At 53.8% G+C, this 20031-nt stretch overlaps 10 protein-coding genes across 10 annotated transcripts; 3 read left to right on the top strand and 7 right to left on the bottom strand.

Moving 5' to 3' along the window:
- Nucleotides 1–193: 193 nt before the first annotated feature.
- On the bottom strand, nt 194–1681 carry BJX67DRAFT_388771 (major facilitator superfamily domain-containing protein; the record flags this gene model as incomplete). The annotated part of the gene is made up of 1 exon (XM_071034402.1): nt 194–1681. One exon carries the CDS (start codon nt 1679–1681, stop codon nt 194–196), a length of 1488 nt encoding a protein of 495 aa, XP_070885054.1.
- A 314-nt stretch (nt 1682–1995) lies between these two features.
- BJX67DRAFT_388773 (Hydantoinase B/oxoprolinase-domain-containing protein) lies at nt 1996–6280 on the top strand (the record flags this gene model as incomplete). Its single annotated transcript, XM_071034403.1, has 7 exons — nt 1996–2041; nt 2092–2944; nt 2991–3089; nt 3136–4565; nt 4614–4799; nt 4847–6050; nt 6098–6280. 7 exons carry the CDS (start codon nt 1996–1998, stop codon nt 6243–6245), a joined length of 3966 nt encoding a protein of 1321 aa, XP_070885055.1. The 3' UTR covers nt 6246–6280.
- Nucleotides 6281–6314: 34 nt separating this feature from the next.
- BJX67DRAFT_382178 (uncharacterized protein) lies at nt 6315–6794 on the bottom strand (the record flags this gene model as incomplete). Its single annotated transcript, XM_071033180.1, has 1 exon — nt 6315–6794. The coding sequence occupies one exon, from the start codon at nt 6792–6794 to the stop codon at nt 6315–6317; it is 480 nt and encodes a 159-aa protein (XP_070885056.1).
- A 380-nt stretch (nt 6795–7174) lies between these two features.
- On the bottom strand, nt 7175–8451 carry BJX67DRAFT_382179 (Alpha/Beta hydrolase protein; the record flags this gene model as incomplete). The annotated part of the gene is made up of 7 exons (XM_071033181.1): nt 7175–7316; nt 7379–7434; nt 7504–7583; nt 7636–7816; nt 7862–7943; nt 8007–8100; nt 8145–8451. 7 exons carry the CDS (start codon nt 8449–8451, stop codon nt 7175–7177), a joined length of 942 nt encoding a protein of 313 aa, XP_070885057.1.
- Nucleotides 8452–8561: 110 nt separating this feature from the next.
- BJX67DRAFT_356541 (MFS transporter) lies at nt 8562–10316 on the bottom strand. Its single transcript, XM_071029389.1, has 2 exons — nt 10042–10316; nt 8562–9998 (listed from the first exon to the last, which is right to left on the bottom strand). Exons 1-2 carry the CDS (start codon nt 10282–10284, stop codon nt 8751–8753), a joined length of 1491 nt encoding a protein of 496 aa, XP_070885058.1. The 5' UTR covers nt 10285–10316; the 3' UTR covers nt 8562–8750.
- On the bottom strand, nt 10317–11972 carry BJX67DRAFT_356543 (uncharacterized protein). The gene is made up of 3 exons (XM_071029390.1): nt 11753–11972; nt 11024–11687; nt 10317–10964 (listed from the first exon to the last, which is right to left on the bottom strand). Exon 2 carries the CDS (start codon nt 11275–11277, stop codon nt 11056–11058), a length of 222 nt encoding a protein of 73 aa, XP_070885059.1. The 5' UTR covers nt 11278–11687; nt 11753–11972; the 3' UTR covers nt 10317–10964; nt 11024–11055.
- A 1011-nt stretch (nt 11973–12983) lies between these two features.
- Nucleotides 12984–15093, top strand: BJX67DRAFT_356547 (TauD/TfdA dioxygenase family protein). The gene is made up of 4 exons (XM_071029391.1): nt 12984–13603; nt 13672–14407; nt 14457–14590; nt 14641–15093. Exons 1-4 carry the CDS (start codon nt 13514–13516, stop codon nt 14758–14760), a joined length of 1080 nt encoding a protein of 359 aa, XP_070885060.1. The 5' UTR covers nt 12984–13513; the 3' UTR covers nt 14761–15093.
- BJX67DRAFT_356549 (class I SAM-dependent methyltransferase) lies at nt 15084–16476 on the top strand. The gene is made up of 2 exons (XM_071029392.1): nt 15084–16183; nt 16227–16476. Exons 1-2 carry the CDS (start codon nt 15237–15239, stop codon nt 16273–16275), a joined length of 996 nt encoding a protein of 331 aa, XP_070885061.1. The 5' UTR covers nt 15084–15236; the 3' UTR covers nt 16276–16476.
- Nucleotides 16477–16699: 223 nt separating this feature from the next.
- BJX67DRAFT_372762 (uncharacterized protein) lies at nt 16700–18483 on the bottom strand (the record flags this gene model as incomplete). The annotated part of the gene is made up of 6 exons (XM_071031289.1): nt 16700–16907; nt 16978–17578; nt 17626–18009; nt 18067–18132; nt 18227–18358; nt 18408–18483. 6 exons carry the CDS (start codon nt 18481–18483, stop codon nt 16700–16702), a joined length of 1467 nt encoding a protein of 488 aa, XP_070885062.1.
- A 103-nt stretch (nt 18484–18586) lies between these two features.
- Nucleotides 18587–19972, bottom strand: BJX67DRAFT_356550 (alpha/beta hydrolase). Its single transcript, XM_071029393.1, has one exon. It carries the CDS (start codon nt 19888–19890, stop codon nt 18916–18918), a length of 975 nt encoding a protein of 324 aa, XP_070885063.1. The 5' UTR covers nt 19891–19972; the 3' UTR covers nt 18587–18915.
- Nucleotides 19973–20031: the final 59 nt, after the last annotated feature.

Here is a 20031-nt window from a genome sequence, read left to right on the forward strand (position 1 = left end):
GGACTACACGAGTGGAGAGTTGGAGATTCGATCGCTCCGACCTTCCTTGGAGAAGCCGTTGGAGAATTGAGTGCCGTGTGATACGAACTGTCTGATATCGATGAGGTAGCTTCTCCAGCTCGCTCTGACCTTCCACTATTCATTACCACAAAGGCGTCAAATTCACTATCAACACAACCACGGACAGAACCACTCAATAGGTGTACCGGAACCGCTTCTTCTCCTTATCTGTCAAATCCGAAAACGCCGTCTCCGCCTCCTCGACGTATCCATCCCGCGCCGTCCGATCGCGCCGGCGGTTCTCCCACCAGCAAAGCAACCCATACGCAGCGATCGAGAAGATCGCCACAACCAAACACGCCAGCAACCCCTCGTACCCCTTCGAATACGACGGCGCATCGGAGTCCTGGAAGGCCTGCGGCCCGATGATGTTCCCGATGCAGTAGGAGAGGAAGAAGATCGCGTTCGTCGTCAGCTTCTTCGAGTGCCCGCTGGTATTCGCCATGGGCAGCGAAGTCGACAGCACATAGGGCGCCCAGTACGTGTAGAAGACGTAGTACGCGGCCAGCAGGCCGTTCTTGTTCTCGCGAGGCAGCTTCCACATGAGGATTGCGCAGATCATCGGGACGAGGTCTGCGATTGCGATGACTGCGCAGCGCGAGTTGGGGATGTATGACACGACGAAGCCGAGGAAGATCTGCCATACGGTCGCTAGCACGCCAGTCGGAATGCCGAGGACTGTGGTGATCAGTCGCGAGTAGCCCAGGCCGTTGACGATGATGGCTGAGAAGGTCACCAGGCCGCCGTTGGGGATGTTCTGCGCGATGGCGAACAGGGCGAGCAGCCACGTCTTGGGATCGGAGAGACACTCGCGCACTTGATACCACTTGATCGTCTTGTCTTCCATTCCCGTGTTGTTGTCTTTAACCCGCTGCAGACAGACGAACTTCTCGCGGTCAGAGAAATACCAGCACTGGACCGGCGAGTCTGGGAGAAACACCAGTAGCACGCCGGCCCATAGCATCGAGAAGCCGCCGAGAACGAGGAAGAGGAGCCTCCACGGACTGAGCGCCGTGTTCGTCTGGCCAATGCCGTAGCTGACCAGCCCAGCAAAGACCGACGAGAGCTGGTTGAACCAGAACGCGACGCGGAGGGGCTGCTCGCTGGTCTTCCACCACATCACCGTGAGGATGCTGGAGATCGGGAACGCCGTCGCTTCGAGCATTCCCATGATAAAGCGCACTACTGCGAGTCCAGCGAAGTTCTGCGTCGCCGCCGTGCAGAGCATGAGCACGGCCCAGCCAAAGACCATGCCGACGTAGAACTTTGCGACGGGCAGCCGTTGAATTAGGAGAGCAGCCGGGTACTCGAAGACGAGGTATCCAAAGTAGAAGATGGACCCGACCCAGGAGTACTGGTTGCCCGTGAGATGGGTGTCGTCCGTCATGCCGTAGATGGCTGCATTGGAGATGATGACCTTGTCGACGGCGGCGAGGACCACCGTGACCATGATCAGGGGGATCAGGATGAGGTCGATTTTCCACAGCACGCGTCGCGCTTCTTCTGGGGATATCGGGCTGTCGGTGATGGAGGAGTCGAGCCTGGCCAGGAACTGAGCGGCGACATCTTTGTCTTGCCTGGTGTCGTTCTCGCTGGGGGTCTTGCCGGGAGGGGAGTCCATTGTGCTGAAAGTCTGGAGTCGGATGACTGCTGATACTGGACGGCACGACTATAAATGTCTTTTGACTTCATAGATACAAGATTGTTCGTGGTGATAACTCCAGGCTGGCTGCCCCCGTTCGTCTCCAACGCTCGGCGCGCACGATGGGAAGGTCGGAGCGAGGCCGCGATAAGAGCGCCCCTCAGTCTCCAAGTCTCCAACTCGGGCTGTCTTCTCCAACTGTCGCATGAGTTTCTCCGGGGTAGATAAAAAGCGTGTGGCTTCTTCCATTGAATCTTGACGCTATACGCAGGTGGTGACGCTATACAAGCACCATGTCTCCCCACAAGCTGGACCGTCCCAGCATCAAGATCGCCATTGGTAGGTGAACACCATCCACTGCGAATGAAGCTGACACAATGACTGTGTAGATCGAGGCGGCACGTTCACCGACTGTCTCGGCATCGTCGAGGGTCGCGATGACATCGTCGTCAAACTCCTCTCGCAGGACCCGGCGAACTATGCCGACGCGCCCATCGAAGGCATCCGACGCATCCTTGAACAAGCGACGGGCAAGGCCTTCCCCCGGGACGAGAAGCTCTCGTTCGCAGACTTCTCGTCCGCCAGTGTTCGCATGGGCACGACGGTCGCCACGAATGCGCTACTCGAACGCAAAGGCGAGCGACACGCACTGTTGGTGACGAAAGGGTTCAAGGACGCGCTGCGCATTGGCACGCAGTCTCGCCCGAAGCTGTTTGCGTTGAATATTCGGCGGCCGGACGTGCTGTACGAGGATGTGGTCGAGGTCGACGAGCGAGTCACCGTGGAGGATTACCAGCAGAACCCTTCCCCGGATAAGAACCGTCTGCAACGGGCCTTGGAGTCAGACGCTTCCCTGAAGAAAGGCGTGAGCGGAGAGGTTATCCGGGTCCTCGACCCCCTGGACGAAAGCAGCACGCGGAAGAACCTCGAGCAGCTGTATGACAAGGGCTATCGCTCGGTCGCAGTGTGCCTCGTGCACGCCTACACCTTCCAGGACCACGAGCTGGCCATCGAGCGGATTGCAAAGGAGATCGGCTTCACTCAGATCTCGCTCTCGAGTCAGCTGTTGCCCATGATCAAGATGACCTCGCGCGGTGCATCTGCCACGGCCGATGCATATCTGACTCCGGTCATTCAGCGGTACATCCAGGGGTTCCGCGCAGGGTTCAAGGATGGACTTCAATCTGCGGACACGCGATGTGAGTTCATGCAGAGCGATGGTGGCCTGGCGACGTTTGATAAGTACGCCCAGCCCCTGTCATACTGTGCACGACACTAAAACAGACAGGTTCAATGGCCTTCGCGCCGTTCTATCCGGGCCGGCTGGAGGAGTGGTAGGCTACGCAGGGACGTCCTACGACGAGACAGACGGAAAGCCCGTCATCGGGTATGCCCTTTTTTTCTTCCTAGATTGATAGGGGCTAACTTTGCAGATTCGACATGGGCGGCACGAGCACCGATGTCTCCCGCTACGACGGAAAGCTCGAGCACACCTTCGAGAACACCATCTCTGGCGTGACGGTAATGGCACCCCAGCTCGACATAAACACCGTGGCAGCAGGCGGAGGGAGTATTCTCTTTTGGCGCCATGGCCTGTTCGTCGTTGGGCCTGAGTCTGCGGGCGCCCATCCCGGCCCAGCATGCTATCGAAAGGGAGGCCCTTTGACGGTGACGGATGCAAATCTATTCCTTGGGAGACTTCTGCCAGACTACTTTCCCAAGATCTTTGGCCCTAACGAGAACGAGCCGTTGGATGTTGAGATCGTCCGACGGAAATTCACTGAGTTGGCAAACCAAATCAATACCGAGACAGGGCAAAACAAGACGCCTGAAGAGATCGCACTTGGCTTCATCCAGGTTGCAAACGAGTCCATGGCAAAGCCCATTCGAGCACTGACTGAAGCGCGGGGTTTCGACACGTCCGCTCACAATCTGGCATGCTTTGGTGGAGCAGGAGGCCAGCATGCCTGTGCTATAGCCTCGTCTCTGTCCATCCAGACGGTCATCATCCATCGATACTCGTCTATCCTGTCTGCCTACGGCATGGCTCTTGCCGATGTGGTTCACGAAGCCCAGGAGCCGGCGTCGGGGGTCCTTACCGAGCAGGCGATGGCGTCTATCAACGAACGCATTTCCACGTTGAAATCCAAGGTGACTGCAGCATTCGTTAGCGACGGTATCGAGGCGAGCCAGGTATCCCATGAAGTATATCTCAACCTGCGCTACCAAGGGACCGACAACGCGCTTATGGTCCTGCAACCGGACAACGGCGACTTCCTCGCAGCGTTCGTGAAGGAGCATCATCGCGAATTCTCCTTTACCTTCCCCGGCCGCAACGTCCTCGTCGAAGACATTCGGGTTCGTGGCGTTGGCAAAGCCACCTCTGTGCCATCTGAAGCTCCCCAGAAAGAACTCGCCAGCATAGCTTCTCAACCGATATCGAGTGAGAAGCAAGACGACTCGTCGTTGGTATACTTCGCCGCGACTGGCTCAACTACGACGCCAGTGTTCTTCCTCGACAAGTTGCAGCCCGGCAGTCTGATCAAAGGACCGGCCATGATTATCGACAAGACGCAGACTGTCGTGGTTGAGCCGAATGCAACAGCCACGATCCTGTCTCGCCACGTAATCCTGAACGTGCAGTCGTCGAAGAAGCAGACGGCTGACGCCACGGTTGTCGACCCTATTAAGCTCTCTATCTTCGGGCATCGCTTCATGTCAGTGGCAGACCAGATGAGCCGGATGTTCCAGAAAACGTCCGTGTCAACGAATATCAAAGAGCGGCTGGATTTCTCCTGCGCTGTGTTTTCGCCCGATGGGAAGCTGGTAGCCAATGCGCCGAATGTGCCTGTGCATCTTGGAAGTAGGTAGCCCTATATGCACTGTGGGAAGCTTAACACTAACAGCGCAGGCATGGAATACGCCGTCCGATACCAGCATCAGCAATATAAAGGGCAGCTGAAGCCCGGCGACCACATCCTCACAAACCACCCTCTTGCCGGAGGAACACATCTGCCAGATATCACCATCGTCACTCCCGTCTGGAGTCAAGACGGCAGTCGGATCATCTTCTACGTCGCATCTCGTGGCCATCACGGTGGGCATCCTTCCCTCGGCCGTTAAATGCACCGCTAACGTGAGCAGCTGAAATCGGAGGCATTGCCCCTGGATCCATGCCCTCAAACAGTAAGATGCTATACGAAGAGGGCGCCATGACAATGGGCTTCAAGGTCGTCTCTCAAGGCCGCTTCAACGAGGACATCGTGCGCAAGTTCCTCTACGACGAGCCCGCATCGTACGCAAAGTGCAGCGGCACGCGAACATACAACGATAACGTCTCCGATCTCAAAGCCGCCATCGCGGCGAACCACAAGGGCGCTACATTGCTCGAAGGCCTCGTTGCCGAGAACAGCCTCGAAGTCGTCCACTTCTACATGGACGCCATCAAACGCACTGCAGAGATCGCCGTCCGCGACCTTCTCAAGTCCATCGGCGGCCAAAATTCCGGGAAACCACTGTGCTTCTCAGACTTCATGGACGACGGCACAGAAATCAAGCTTGAGATCCGGATCGATCCAGAGACAGGCTCCGCAGACTTCGACTTCACCGGCACAGGCCGCGAGACCTTCAACTGCCTCAACGCGCCGAAGGCAATCGCTCACTCCGCGATTATCTACGTCCTGCGCGCCCTGATAAACATGGACATCCCCCTGAACGAGGGCTGCCTCGCCCCCGTGAATGTCATCATCCCCGACGGAACCCTGATCAACCCCTCCGGCCACGCAGCCGTCTGCGCCGGAAACCCGATCACTTCACAGCGAATTACGGACGTCGTCCTCGGCGCATTCAAAGCCTGCGCCGCCTCACAAGGCTGCTGCAACATCATCTCCTTCGGGATGGGCGGGCTCGACGAAAACGGCGTCGACATCCCGGGCTTCGGGGTCGGCGAGACAATCTGCGGTGGATCGGGCGCTGGCCCTGGCTGGCACGGTACGTCGGGCGTGCACGTGCATATGACGAACACGCGGATCACGGATCCAGAGGTCTACGAGCTTCGATACCCCGTTATCCTGCGGCAGTTCTCGATCCGAGAGGGGTCCGGGGGGCGCGGCGAGTATCGTGGTGGGGACGGGGTTATCCGCGAACTCGAGTTCCGCATGCCCTTGTCTGTGTCTATGCTCAGTGAGCGGAGGGTGTATAGACCTTATGGGCTTGCGGGAGGGGAGGCAGGGCAGGCAGGGCTGAATTTATACGTGAAGAAGGAGGGCGATGGGACGGAGCGGGTGATTAATATTGGCGGGAAGATGGAGCTGGAGGTGCAGCCTGGTGAACGGGTCATCATACACACGTAAGTACGCCGCCCCAAAGGATGTATCCAGCTTGCTGACGGAATAGACCTGGTGGAGGTGGATGGGGCACGCCAGTAGAGGGAGACGAGTCGGGGACTGAACCAGCCGCTGGGATAAGTGCAACGAGTGCGACGACGTTCCAAGCCCGAGGGAGTGTCTATGCGTTTAGTCTGGCTGCTGAGGCGGCACTATAGCTTTATAATCTCGAGGTGCTTGACGCGGTGACAGTAGCAGTTATTGGCATCCTGCCAACTGGCGCCATATTATGTCCAGGTCCACCTAACAAAAAGAACAGCAATAACTACCCAAAAAGCCGTCCACGCCAACGGATAAAAGCCGTAGATCAAGAGAGTACATATGACAACCAACGCTACATAGTCCAAAAGCAACAAGCAGAGCAAAGTGCAGAATACAGACAGAAGAAATATACAGCAATACGTCCTGACAAGAGACCCGGTATAGCAGTACAAAAGATGAATCAGGCCCTGGAGCACCTCAAGACCGCCGACTATGAAGCAGATGAGTGCAGCAGCGAACAAGACCTTGCTATCTTCATAGCATTCCGAGGGGTAGGAGTAGCGTCTGTCGCCGTGGGGGTCGTCGGCGCTGACGCAGACGTTGGAGGTACTGGAGTGCCACCAGCGAAGGAGTTCGCCGCCGATAACAGTGAAGGCAATGCCGATGGCGAGGATATTGATTGCGTCCCGTTTGGTCGTTTTGCGATCGAAGAGTTGGCTGGCCATGGGGGGCATGTCTTTCCGTAGGGTTGACTAAGTTTGGATAAATGAGGAATGCAGAGAGAAAGCAAGAGTGAGAACTGCTTTGCTGTCACAGAAAGACACAAGAAACAGAAGGTTTATCAATCCAACTTGGGGAGTGGCCACCTGGTCGATGGAGTGGGCCGTCTCGTACTCTGCCGTTGATCGTTTGGAACAAGTGTCATTAATTTGTCGACGCGAGGAGCAGCATCTCTGAGCCTTCCTGGCACACGTGAAGTCAATGTGTCGTTATAAAATCTGAAAGCAGTTGAATTGGTGCCTTGCTGGACTTCGTATAGCTACTTCTCCTAGCTCTAATTTTGAGCGATTTATCCACCTGAGCATGCCAAGAAACGACACTCACATCATAGAATCTTGGCCAGGTCCTTGTCCAGGAAATTGATCCAGTCGACAATCGAACTGAAGTACGTCCGAGTCTCTTTGAGATCCGGGAAGAGACAGAACGCATGCGGCAGCCTGGGATAGATTTTTGTTTTCACAGGAACGCTGAACCAGGTTAAATGGACAAGTATATTGAAAGCATTTTCAGGGCTATTGCTTACTCCTACGGCTTTGAGTGTTTCGCTGTAAGCCAGCCCGTCGTCGCGGACGGGATCACGTCCTGCTACTTGTACCACTTCTCCAAGTTAGTGACATTCATCCCGGACGTCAGCGTGAGGTGTCATCAACATACATGCTGGTGGTATCCTTCATGATAGCTCGCCAGAAGCGGACTGGCATAACAGTCTGCGTCATCTGTTGCGCAATATAGATCTAGTAGCGTCAGAAATTGAACGCTCGTCCTTCAGTCACGCAGCTGACATACCCCAGAACCAGTGCGCCGCTTCAGTCGTCAGAATTGGAGCATCCTTATTCTGCTCCGGGCTGTAGTATTCGAACCTATCCTTCGGGAAATGGGTAGGATGCCATGTGTCGGGGATGTTCAGGACTTGCCCGAATATCGCGCCAATGCCCTCGTCTCCGTCTTTCAGGGCTAGAGCAGCGGCCTCAAATATGTTAGCACAGTTGCAAGAGGAGTGACAAGCACGTACAATGATTCCACCTGAGCTGCTCCCGCCGACGATGACTCGGTTTGCGTCAATTTCTAAGGACTCTGCGTTTTCTCTGCACTGACTGAAACTCAGGCGCTCTGTTCAATATCAGCATATAGTCCCGTCCGTCCTTATCAATACTCACAGGCGATAGTTTACACTCACAACAACCGAGCTGGTCCTCTTCGCGACAAGTCGATTCATCGCCTCTTCGGTGCTGTGGTCTCCGAAGACCCAGCCTGTCATGGTCAATATTTATCGAGCAGGGGCTGAGGGAATGTACCTCCACCATGCGTAACGAAGAACAAGATCCCCTTCCTGTCCAAGCTTTTATCTTTGTATATCCTCAGTTCGAGTTCCGCGCCATCACGGGCTTTGATACGCTCGTGACTGATCGAGACACTGGCCACCTCGTCCTCGCCATATGGAAAGGTCACCGGCATCTGCGCCGCGATCTCGCGCATGGCAGGGACAGATAAGTCTTCCACTTCGGCAAACGGGCTTTCAAGATCCTCGTATTTGTCGAAGTCCGGGTCAGGGATTCCATACTCCGCGTAGCGGTAGCCTGTTTGCTTGTGTGTGCTGCCCATGCTTCGAGTGAATTGGTGACTGGAATTGCTTGAAGGTAACTGCGGAAAAAAATCGTTCATATCGGTGCTGCCTGTAAGCATTGCAGCTTCTACTGGGACTTCGAAGTGGCGTCACATCGGACCGAGCATTCCATATCATCCAGCTTGTTTGGCCCCCACAGGAGAAGAAATATCGTATTTTCGAGTTGCGTATCGCGTATTCGGGGAGAAGCATCAATCCAAATTAGATGACAAGGAGGGGAGATACGTATATCTCGAAATCTATTCATTATCTACCGTGATAGTCATTTTATCCTCTTCTACCTTGCCGCGCCCGCTAAGCTATCCTCCCTCTTCTGCCTTTCTTCCCTCCACCGCGGCCCATACTGCATGACGACCCACAGCAGGGGTGCAGTGGCCATCATCACCAGCGCGACAAAGGTATAGCACCAGCCGCGCCCCATCGCCTCCAGCATCGGGTCTACCAACGCCGTAGCCCCAGCCCCAAGCAGGCAGCGCACGAAATTATTCGACGCCGTCGCCGACGCCGCATACATCGGATAGAAATCAATCAGCAACGTACTGACTGTGTTGAACGACCCGGTCAACGTCAATCCCATGACGAAGAGAATCGTTGTCGGGGCTGCGAGGTGCACGCCGAAGTGCAGGACCCAGCCAAACGCGATCACGGTGCAGCTTCCCAGGACGAGGAGTGGGAGGGCGATTTGCAGCCGGGCCTTTTCGATTGGGAAGCCCTGGAGGTTTCGCGCTCTGGTTTCTTCCGGTGGGATGTTCGACAACCTTGCTAGCCGGCGATAGTTGCGGTCCAGGAACTTTCCGGTGACGATTGAGGCGACAGTTGCGCCTAGGCCGAAGGGGATATAGCATAGCCCAATCTCGAGGTCGTTCAGATTGTAGAGATCGTTGTAGATCGAGGGGATAGACGCGCTAACGTCGTAGAAGCCCGCGAATAGAATGGCATTGGCGACGAGGAGTATACTGACATCCTTCTGGAAGATAATCGACAGCGTTTTAATCGGATTCGGGAACCCCAATTTCGGTCGACGGATAGTCTCCTGTGGTGGTGCCTTCCACGAGTCGATCCATTGGATCAAGGGCAAGTTCCAGCGTGGGGGTGGAATGGAGCCATCGCCCACGATCGCGCGTGCGGTTTCGGGAAAGAAGAGAGCAAAGGGGACGAGGAAGGCGCAGCCAAAGATTGTAAGGAACCAGAAGATCGACCGCCAGCCGAGATACTGCGACAACAGACCCCCAATGACCGGTCCCAGAGCTGGTCCCATCAGCGATCCCGCTACCACAAAGCCCATGTAAGATCCTCGCTCGGCAGCGATTGCGATGTCAGCCACTACGCCAGACGAGAGGGCGATAGTTGTACTGCTCCCAGCGCTTTGCATGCATCGGAGAACAAAGAGCGCAGCAAAGCTGTCCTGCAATGCGAGGCCGATATTGGCAGCGATGTAGATCAGAAAGCACACCAGGTATGCTGGTCGACGGCCGGCTTTGTCTGCAAAGTCACCGACGAACATGGGCGAGATGCCTTGGAATATCTATATGGTCAGTGACGCACGATTCATGATTTCGGACACCTACCATGTAGCTCGTCAACGTCAAGTTGATCAGTCCACTGGAGACGCCAAGGTCATCGGCGATGCTGTTGAGCGCTGGGAAATAGATCTGCGACGAGACCGGCGAAAAAAACCCGGCCCATGACGCTGTGAAGACAATAAATCGCTTCTGGGATCGGGTGAAGGCAGAATATGGAGCGAGCTCTGGACGGCCTTCTTCTACGGCTGTGTCTGCGGCTGTTTCTTTTGCCTCCAGTGTCGAAGCCATGATATCTGCATTGTCCTGGAGGCCTTCAAAGACCGAGCATGAAAAAATTGAGGGGAAGAAATGGAGACTGAAGAACCGGCACGTTAGCCGAGCAGCGATGAGGCCATCCGGTCTTGGACTGCTGGCTGATCCTATGAGAGCTTGAGAGGTTGCGCTAACACGATCCACTTCGCGGTCTGTCAAGGTGATAACAAGTTCGTGATCTCCGACTCGATCCGCCTCCCAGTGACGCATCTCCACCGCTTCGAGCGAGCCTGAAGAGAGATATAGCACTGTAGTATATGTATCATCATAAACCTTGGGCCGCGGTGTATAGATAAATAATAACTGATGTTTGGGATGACGTTCTTCCCCGATACTGTACTCCAGAAGGTTCGAGGTCCGAAGTAACTACAAATCTTGAGGGCTGCAAGTCTAGCAAAAGCCAAAGCTCCGATAACTCCCCATCTTTATGCAGGGAAACGAGAAATGGCCGATGTCTAAAGTTCCCTTATCTCCTCCAGTCACTTGTAGCTTTTGTCAATGATAATACTGTTCCCCAAGGACCAACTGTGCCGTCCAGAGCTTCTATCGCCGCTACGGCCCCAGCAGTACTAGCAAAATCAACGTAGGCGTAATGGGGAACATCGGGTGCATTCCACCCCCCATAATGAAGGCAAATCGTCTTGCTTATAGCTTCACTGTGCATTTCACGCTTTCGTCAGCTCGTAATTCGATCTGGAATCGCAGGTTCGCTCACACGTCAAAGCCATTGAAGAACTCCCGTAGTCTCTATTGCATAAACTCCTGAGTCGAGGGCTTCGGCAATCCCTTGACAATCAAGTGACGTCCAGTACGTGCGTACCCCTGGAAGTGTTGCGCCGCATCCTTTCTCTGCCAACGGTCGAACACGTACCCAGTGTCACGCTGAGGATTATCACGCTTTGCTTTGGGAATACACGGCTTAACTTTTAGCGGTCTGCCAAGGAAGTCGCGCCCATCGAGCTCGTCCATTGCCCGGTCGGCGTGTTCCTTTGTGTTGAATTCGACGAAGCAGTATGACGGGTTTCGGCCGGTAAAAGGGTCGATAGAGATATCAATCGCCGTACTGGAGAGCAGGAATCGTTAGCTAGGAGACCTTTCCGAGGAGCAGGTTACCGGGAAGTATGCAAGTCGTAGCCCGCCTTCCGAAGAAACCCTGCCATGGCATGTTCCTGAGCCCGATACGGCAGGTTCCCTACGTATATCCGTCGCCCCTCGCTCAGTGCTACAGAGGCACGGCTCTCTCCAGTTTCCATTGTGTGGTGCAAGTTCACCCGGAGACGGACGAGAGCATATTATAGACTCATGTGGCAGCGCGACGTTGTCAGACGCCGGTGAGCACCACGTTTGCGACTCAACCGCACTGGCGGATGGTATTCAGTCTATGCAGGGAACCAGAATTAGTTCAATGCTTGGTAATTGTGGATATACGGGAGAATCAGCTCACCTTAGTTTGCCAGGACAATTGGGAAGGGGGACAGTTTGGAGAGAAGGTTTGTTGATGGTGTGGGGTTATGAGCGACATGGCATGCAGGAGAAGATGATCAAGTTGATGAAGGAAGGAATATCTATGAAGGTCTGTGATTGATATTTAAACATTTTGGCATAAAAAAAATCAGATCCACTGGACATTCTATATAAATATCCAGGTTCTTCCAAGATTCATGCGAACAGTTGCTGGGATCAAGAAAAGCTTCTGTGGGGTCCGACCGGTTCGCCTTCCCTGCTGCCACGTGACGCCCTATCGGCCTGGTCGCCGCAAACAAGCAAGCCGCTGATTGCCTACAGGTACGGGGATTTCGTCGCCATCTTCAATTCGCATCTTCGCTTCTATCGGAGCCGGGCTCAAACGGGCGAATGTCGAAGCTCTTGAACGGCGGAGGATCTGGTACGCGAACGGCGCTGGCGCATCGGATGAAGCCGTGTCGGATACAACTCTCTATATAATCCTCTCCGTGTTTCGGAACCTCACACGCGCCCAACTGGCGGCTTGAATAGCAGGTCCGTAGGTCTTCGCGGCGACCCACAAGCTGCTTGCACCTATCTCGCGGAACCCGAGCGGACATGTCCTCGGTCTTGTAGGACTTGGGAATATCAGCAATTAAGTAGCTACAAGATTGCGGGCGCTGGGAATGTTGGTTCATTATTCTGATATTGTCTGGCGGTCAAGCAGAGTCCGGGAGTCATCAATTGACCGTCACCAATTGTGTGTCGTTACATATCCCACTCGACCAGCATACGACCCAGCCGATCAACCGCGAAACGTTAAAGATAATGAAGCCAGGGGCGAGGCGAATAATCACCGCTTGTAGTGAGGTCGCCAAGGAGGAGCTTTAATCCAGGCAAGAGAGGATCGCACGTAATCAGTAAGTAGCCTAATGTTCAGTACGACCTGGCAAGAACCATAAATTGCTCCAACCAATAACCCCTTGGCCAGGGGTTCTGATCGAGAGTATTGTCGCAGATCAACCACATTATCATCCGACTGGTACATAGATATATATTGTGGGTGCGTCAGGTTGTAACAATCTGATGCAGCATTGTTCCCCCATACGAACAACAAATCGAGCGAATGCGATGGACTTAGCGCAGCTCGGGGCTCCTTCCTTTCTCAATTACTCTGAGGACATGACGACACACGAGCATCGTCTTTCGCCCAGATCCAAGTCTCCAGCTGAACAGGTTGTCCAGCCTAAAAAGGACTAGCGCAACACGTGCCCCTCAATCCCCCGCGTCGTCGCCTGTTTTGGGAGCCTTTGGAGGAGTCAACGAGGGGTGCAATTGTTCTTCCTCGCTGGCCCGTAAGCCTTCAACCCGCCCAATGTTGGAAATATAACGCGCTCCCCTCCAATTGGCCGCGAGGCAATTAGATCCCGCTATCATGCTCTCACGTTCCCCTCTTTCCAACAACCGGCTGAGATGAGCTGAGCTGGGATTGAGCAAGGCACTGGGGCTTGTGTGGCACGTTGACCGTGATGCGGGGATGTCAGCATCAACCTGGCTCGATGCCGAGACTCTCAGACAGCTCTCTCGCCAATCAGGGTGCGTCGGCAGGCAATTCAGGCTGTGTATCGGAGTCTCCCCGTGAAGGATTTTGAAAGGCGGGGAAGGAAGCACAGCGGATGGGTTGTATAAGAATGTGTTCACTGCCAGTCTGACCTCGCACAGCATTTGAGAGCGTTGGTATTCCGATCACGAAACTCGCAAAATGCCCATTGAGACACCCAAAGCAGCCACGAACGGCGAGAAGCCTCGAATTAGGCGAGCGGCTGACGAAGAAGAAGGTGATCCTGCCAAGGTACGGCGCCCCCCAAGACATCAACAACCTTGAAATCGAGTCTAATCGCTACCAATCTTGTACTCTAGTACCCCCATTACCTCCCGGTCTGGGACTACTCGCAGAAATACCCTCCCCTCGAACCGTTTACACACCACGACCCCGGCAAAAACGCTGATCCGAGCCTCAAAGACCTTCTCCCTCCTGGTGTAGCGACTGTCAAAAAACTCACACCGACAATTGGCACCGAAATCACTGGTGTCCAGCTCTCCTCTTTGTCAAATGCAGGCAAAGACCAGCTGGCCCTTTTTGCCGCGCAGCGCAAAGTCCTCGTCTTCCGCGACCAAGATTTCGCCGACCTCCCAATTGAAAAGGCCGTCGAGTTTGGAGGCTACTTCGGCCGCCACCATATCCACCCCACGACAGGTTCTCCTGAAGGGTACCAAGAGTTCAACCTCGTGCATCAACAGCGCAGTAGCAATGGCGAGTTTGAGACCTTTATCGCTGGGAAGAACAGCACTGTCCTTTGGCACTCGGATGTCACGTATGAAGAACAGCCACCCGGGATGACAATTTTGTTTGCGCTTGAATTGCCAGAGGTAGGGGGCGACACGGCGTTTGCCAATCAGGTTGAGGCATACCGGCGGCTATCGCCAGCGCTGAAGGAGAGGTTACATGGATTGAAGGGGGTTCACAGTGGAGTGGAACAGGCAGAGGCCAGTGCGAGGGGTGGAGGGATTGTACGGAGGGCGCCGGTGGTTACTGAACATCCGATTGTGAGGACGCATCCAGTGACGGGGGAGAAGGCGCTGTTCGTGAATGCCTGTAAGTTTTTCTGCTCTAGAAGTTTGGCTCCGGAGGGCTAACAGGTTAGTGACGACGCGAATTGCCGGTCTGAAGAAGGAAGAAAGTGATGCACTGCTGGGTTTCCTGGTCAACCACATTGGCCGCGGGTTGGAATATCAAGTGCGAGTGCGGTGGGAACCCAAGACAGTTGTTATCTGGGATGTAAGTATCCCTCGACGGCGACACGCAGTCTTCTCGTGCTAACCAGACAGAACCGCGTCACGGCACACACTGCAATTGTCGACTGGACAACGACTGAACGTCGGCATCTTGCCCGCCTGACTCCCCAGGCAGAGCGTCCGTTCGAGACACCTTATGTTCCGGAGGAGTAGTTAATTCAGTTAGCTCGGTAATATACTGCAGAAACTCTCTGGCTCTGCCAGGACGGGCGGCCACGCGGCCGCGGCCGTTTTTCCCGGAGTTGTGTGGAGTCGGCGTCCTCTGTAGATTGATTTGGCATCATTGGGACGATCCCCAATGGAAGGATTTTACACACGGACACCCCCTTCCTTCGTAGGCAACTCCTTGCTTATGCACATGCCGGTGTGCAGCTTGATGCGAACCCTTGCTCGCGGGAGCAGTCGCTGTTGGTCAATAATCGCCATGCCATGACTCGCCTGAAGAGACCGTCGCTTTTCGCCCTGCTGTGTGACGAGGTTGATCCCGAACCCCCCGCGCACAATAGTTGGAGGCGGCGTAGTGGGCCGGTGAGTCTGGCCTCCGTCAGCCATAAAAGCGGTGGGCACCAGTCATCGTCATCCGAACCATCGAAGAAGAGTATCGAAGGTCCTTGTGCGTTGCAACCACGATGTCCGAACACCTCAGCGCTCCAGGGTTCATCGAGCCCGACACCAGCGACACAGACTCGACCTTCAGCGAGTCCCACTCAACAGCCTACACGGAGAGTCTGCGCTCGAGCTTGCTGCAGAGCGTGCGAGAAAATGGTCGCGGCTACCACAAGTACTCTGACGGGCAGTACCTCGTCCCCGAGGACGAGCAGGAGCAGGACCGCCTCGACCTGCAGCATGAAATCTTCCTCATCACCATGAACCGCAGACTGTATTATGCGCCGCTCCCCGCGACCGTGGGGAACGTCCTCGATATCGGTACGGGCACGGGGATTTGGGCCATCGACTTTGCGGACCAGCATTCGTCGTCGAATGTCATCGGCACAGACTTGAGTCCCATCCAGCCATCGTGGGTTCCGCCGAACTGCAAGTTCGAGATAGACGATTACGAGCAGCCGTGGACGTTCTCCCAGAACTTCGACTATATACACGCGCGAATGCTCTCTGGCTCGATTGCGGATGAGAACACCCTCTTCCGGCAGGCGTACGAGAATCTTGCGCCTGGTGGATGGTTTGAGCTACAGGACTTTTCCTTCCCTGTTCGCGCGGACGATGACACTATGAAGGGAAGCGCTTTTGAAAAATTGAACGAGAACCTGATGGAGGGTCTACGCCGCATCGGACGAGACGGCGCCCTCGCCGAGAAGTACAAGCAGCTGCTGACGGAGGCCGGATTCGACAACGTCGTCGAAATGAGATACAAGTGGCCGCAGAACCAATGGCCGAAGGACAAGCATCTCAAGACGCTCGGGCAGTGGAATATGGTCAATACCTTGGACGGGCTGCATGGATTTGCAGCGAGGGTATGCACGCAGGTGCTGGGAATGACGACAGAGGAGTTGGAGGTGCTGCTGGCGGCGTCGCGGAAGGATATCCAGAATCCGAGGATCCACGCCTACTGGCCTATGTAAGTCACTCCCTTTGGGGTCGGACTGATGCTGACTTTGTAGTGTTGTGGCCTATGGGCAGAAGCCTCAAACGAGCGGCCCTAAGTCATAAGTTGGCTGAGTTACGATAAGATGATTTATGCAGTGATGTTAATAACAGTCTTTTTGTCGTGTCTCTGAATATACTATGATACTGATTTTGGTGACATCCTGTCCAAGAAAGGCCTCACCCAAGCAGGTCTGGGGGTTCTAACTGTACAATATCGCAAAGTGGCTTACACTCAAATCAACCTCCTCATCATCATGAAAAACCACCGTCCCCCAATTGGGCTGATTGAACCTTCAAGTCTATATCATTGGTGATATCTTTCGCCCCAAAAGCTACTCTGACAGAGGTTCTCTTGAACCTATATGATGCCGAGGCACAACAAACAACCCTATATGCAAAATATTGCGAAATCATACCAGCAAGCACAGGTGTGCTCTACGAAAGCGAGAACACTAAATTCCACATCAACTCATGTAACTGCTTGCTGTCATTCCGGGAACGGCCATATGCGTCTTGCTTCTTCTGCTGATTTCTCTCCCGCCATTCGTGCAACATACATCGACAACAGCTCCTTGTTTTGTCTTTGTTTTTCGGCAAAATCCAGCTGTGGTGCTACCCAGCCTTCAGCATCAGTGTCCAGAGATCTCTGAGCAAGCTGCTGGACCTCGTTCCATTCTTGATACTTAGCGAATTTGCTGTTCATGCGCACTGATCTCTTCCTGGCTGAAGGAATAAGGACAGTGTTCTGAAAAGCCCAAGTTTGACCAGTTCTGAAATACTTCAATCAGACATTCTCGCAGTGGAACAATGCCAACATCAGATGTTTCTCCAACACAAATAAAGAGTTCTGGAAAGACACTGGGCACGGCCATTGCGTTATGGGCAAGTCTATCCTCAAGAAAAGTCGAGACATCATATGCTTTTGCTAACTTGGCCTGTGTCCAGTCATGTAAAGCAGTAGCCTTCTCATCCTTATCTAAAGAATTGAAGTCACCAGGAAGCTCAGGCTGGACAAGGCCTTTAGTATACTCCTGAGGGGGCTGAAGAAATACTGGCCATCGGGCTTGAAGAAATAATGGGAGTATAGATAGAGACTGGACATCAATTAGTGCAGTTATCTGGGAATTATTATTGGGCGCAACAAAGATATTTCCCATATGAAGGTCGGTGTGCCAAAGGGTTGGCTGGGCGAATTGGGCCAGAATTGGGTGCGAGTCTAACATCCGCATGAGGATAATTGTGATCTCGAGATGATTCGCTTGTTCTTGGGCACTTCCTCGTATGGGTTGGTGGTCTGGACTCTGCTGTGCAATCCGAGAAAGCTTTCGTTTGGCAATTGATATTCCGAAGTCCGACAAGTTACTCCCTGAACAGCTATTAGCATGAACGAGTAGAGAAATATTGAATACTTACAAAGCCCATGGTCAATCAGGTTATTCTTGGTGGGTATATCAGCGACTGTATCAATGTCAAAAGAACGATCAGGCGAAGGGCCAACGCAGTACAAGTGTTGTTTATCCACGTGGCTATCATGATCTTGACATCTTAAGCGGTCCGCATCTGCGCGTAAATACAGTCCACCATATGCAGGAAACGAGATAGCCGACAGCTGAGCTTCAAGTTGGGTTAAATGCTTGGTAAGTTCCAGTTTCTCGATTTCTGGCATGCTGCCCCATCGCTCAAATAACGGAACTCCGACTGCCTTCTCCATGATAATATACTCTGCCCCGACAGGATTTGAATTGTTAGGAGACCAAGAAAAGACACGGGGTACAGGGATGTTTGTGTACTTTCGAACTAATATATAGTGCGTGAGCGCCTTAGGAATCTATAGGCAAGATAGGACACACGTACTGTATTCCAAAGTACCTACTTCGGAGGCTGTTGTGAGGAAGGCCGGGTCGGCAATCCGACAGGGAACTTTCGCGATCAGTTCACTTCCATCCTCCTTGGTCATGATGAGGGCCTTGCTGAACCAGCTTCTCAATGGCTGTAATTCGAGATGTGTTCCCACCAGCTGTGGCAGCTATATTGCAGAGGGCATCCAGGTTAAATTGCTGGTAGCGACGAGCAAGCTGATAGTCCTCGTTGATGAGGAAGTGGCCGTTAGTATACGTGAAAAGTTCCTCGCGGCTGATGGGTTTGCCTGTTTGTTTACCTTAGCGACATCCTCCAACAACTCTCATCTCTTTCACCTCGACAACTGATCGACATCTGCGCGACTAGTTGGCTGCGCGGGAGTTTCCTGCACGTCCTCATGAAGGACGACATGGCGTATGTTGGAGGCCCGTCAAACACTGAAAGGCAAACTGAGGGAGGCGCAGGCTCGATTATTATTGATGGGCAACGCCCTACTACGAGAAATGACCTTCCATTTTCCACAGAATAGAACCATTAATTGATATAGCTCAGAAAAGAATTGGCCAGAAGTGAGGAGACGGTTTGCACAGAAATTCCGCAGAAGAAGCAAAAGGGTCCATACAACCTGTGTACTGGAGCACGACTCTTAAGGAACTGTGGCAATCTCTACTGGAAGCCACATAGAAAATGCTATCATCGTCGATTAGAAAGGCAAGGGGCGCAACTGCAAGACAGTCAACTCTCATCCTAATTGTACCCTAAATAACCTATGTCTTGATGAATCATGATTCTATCTTCGGATCTCCCAGCTTTCCAAAGTATGTCATGTAACAGGTTATAAACTCAGTGATAATTGTCTTCTGAAACCAATCCAGTATGTTGCTTGAGGAAACGAATAATCGTTTCCCGAGCCTCGGCGCCTTCGGGATGCGGCAGGAGCGGATACACGTGCACCATCTCCGGCTGCTCAATAAAGGTGAACCTGTCGTTTTTGAAACTCCCAGGCGTGCAAATCTCAGTGCCCTTGCCCTGGAACTTGGCGCTTAATCGTTGTGCATCAGCTACAAGCATGTCATACGTGCCGCTTAGCAGCATGACAGGCGGCAACGTCTCGATGTCCCCATACAGCGGGCTGACTATCGGATCGTGAGCTGGTAACCCTGCCCCAAGAAGTGGCAGGAGCTGACGCAGGCCATCCAGCCCCAGCCACGGGTCATTCTGGCCCCGGCGCACAACCTCGGGGTGTTCCAAGCCCAGGTCAAGTACGGGCGAGATAAGCACGATGCAGCGCACCCGCCTCGCAAGCTCAGGATGCTGCTGTAACAATTGCTGCATAGTAGCAAGAGTGTACATACCGCCCGCCGAGTCACCGACTATGGACACAATGGGCTGTTCAAGTCTACCGCAGATATCCATAAAACCCTCGATGACCTCCGTCGCCGTTGCGCCAGGTCGCGGAAGTAAAGGGTAGATAGGGATAATAGCATCGAGTCCGGTGTCCCGCACGGCCTGCGCGACGAACTTCCAATGCTGGGGGTTGATCTCCCGATAAAAGGCGCCGCCGTGGATGTACATCATCGCGGGACGCTTCTTAGCGGAGTTGCCTGCTAAGGACACGCGATAAAGAGGCCAGGCACCGTAGTCAATGCGATCGATAGTGATTCCAGGATCGAGGTTCTTAGGCGGATTGAAGCTCTGAGGCCGGAGGTAGAGCTCGCGCATGTTGTTACGCATATTTTCAGCGCTGCCGAAGACGAGTCTGGTTCTGCGAATGTACGTGAGGAACATGCGGAGAAGCCACGAGGTGAAGGAGGGCATCTTGATTAGTCGGCCATAAAACTAGTGATAAGGAGAAGAGGGTGTAAAAAGGGTTAAGTTGTTGTGGTGAGAGGGCGACAGGGACTTGCTATGAAGCGAAGTTGGCATGTGAGCCAGCGTTATAATGACCCCAAGGTCACG

This window comes from Aspergillus lucknowensis (assembly GCF_044049455.1).
Source record: "Aspergillus lucknowensis strain CBS 449.75 chromosome Unknown BJX67scaffold_27, whole genome shotgun sequence".
NCBI lineage: Eukaryota > Fungi > Ascomycota > Eurotiomycetes > Eurotiales > Aspergillaceae > Aspergillus > Aspergillus lucknowensis.

Bases quoted from the DNA above. Each gene is read 5' to 3' on its own strand.
- BJX67DRAFT_356550 (XM_071029393.1), bottom strand. From the start codon at position 19,890: ATGCCCTCCTTCACCTCGTGGCTTCTCCGCATGTTCCTCACGTACATT.
- BJX67DRAFT_356541 (XM_071029389.1), bottom strand. From the start codon at position 10,284: ATGGCTTCGACACTGGAGGCAAAAGAAACAGCCGCAGACACAGCCGTA. The intron at 9,999-10,041 runs GTAGGTGTCCGA...CTGACCATATAG, and splicing joins TGACGTTGACGAGCTACATG to ATATTCCAAGGCATCTCGCC.
- BJX67DRAFT_356549 (XM_071029392.1), top strand. From the start codon at position 15,237: ATGTCCGAACACCTCAGCGCTCCAGGGTTCATCGAGCCCGACACCAGC. The intron at 16,184-16,226 runs GTAAGTCACTCC...CTGACTTTGTAG, and splicing joins ATCCACGCCTACTGGCCTAT to TGTTGTGGCCTATGGGCAGA.
- BJX67DRAFT_356543 (XM_071029390.1), bottom strand. From the start codon at position 11,277: ATGGACGAGCTCGATGGGCGCGACTTCCTTGGCAGACCGCTAAAAGTT.
- BJX67DRAFT_356547 (XM_071029391.1), top strand. From the start codon at position 13,514: ATGCCCATTGAGACACCCAAAGCAGCCACGAACGGCGAGAAGCCTCGA. The intron at 13,604-13,671 runs GTACGGCGCCCC...CTTGTACTCTAG, and splicing joins AAGAAGGTGATCCTGCCAAG to TACCCCCATTACCTCCCGGT. The intron at 14,408-14,456 runs GTAAGTTTTTCT...CTAACAGGTTAG, and splicing joins GGCGCTGTTCGTGAATGCCT to TGACGACGCGAATTGCCGGT.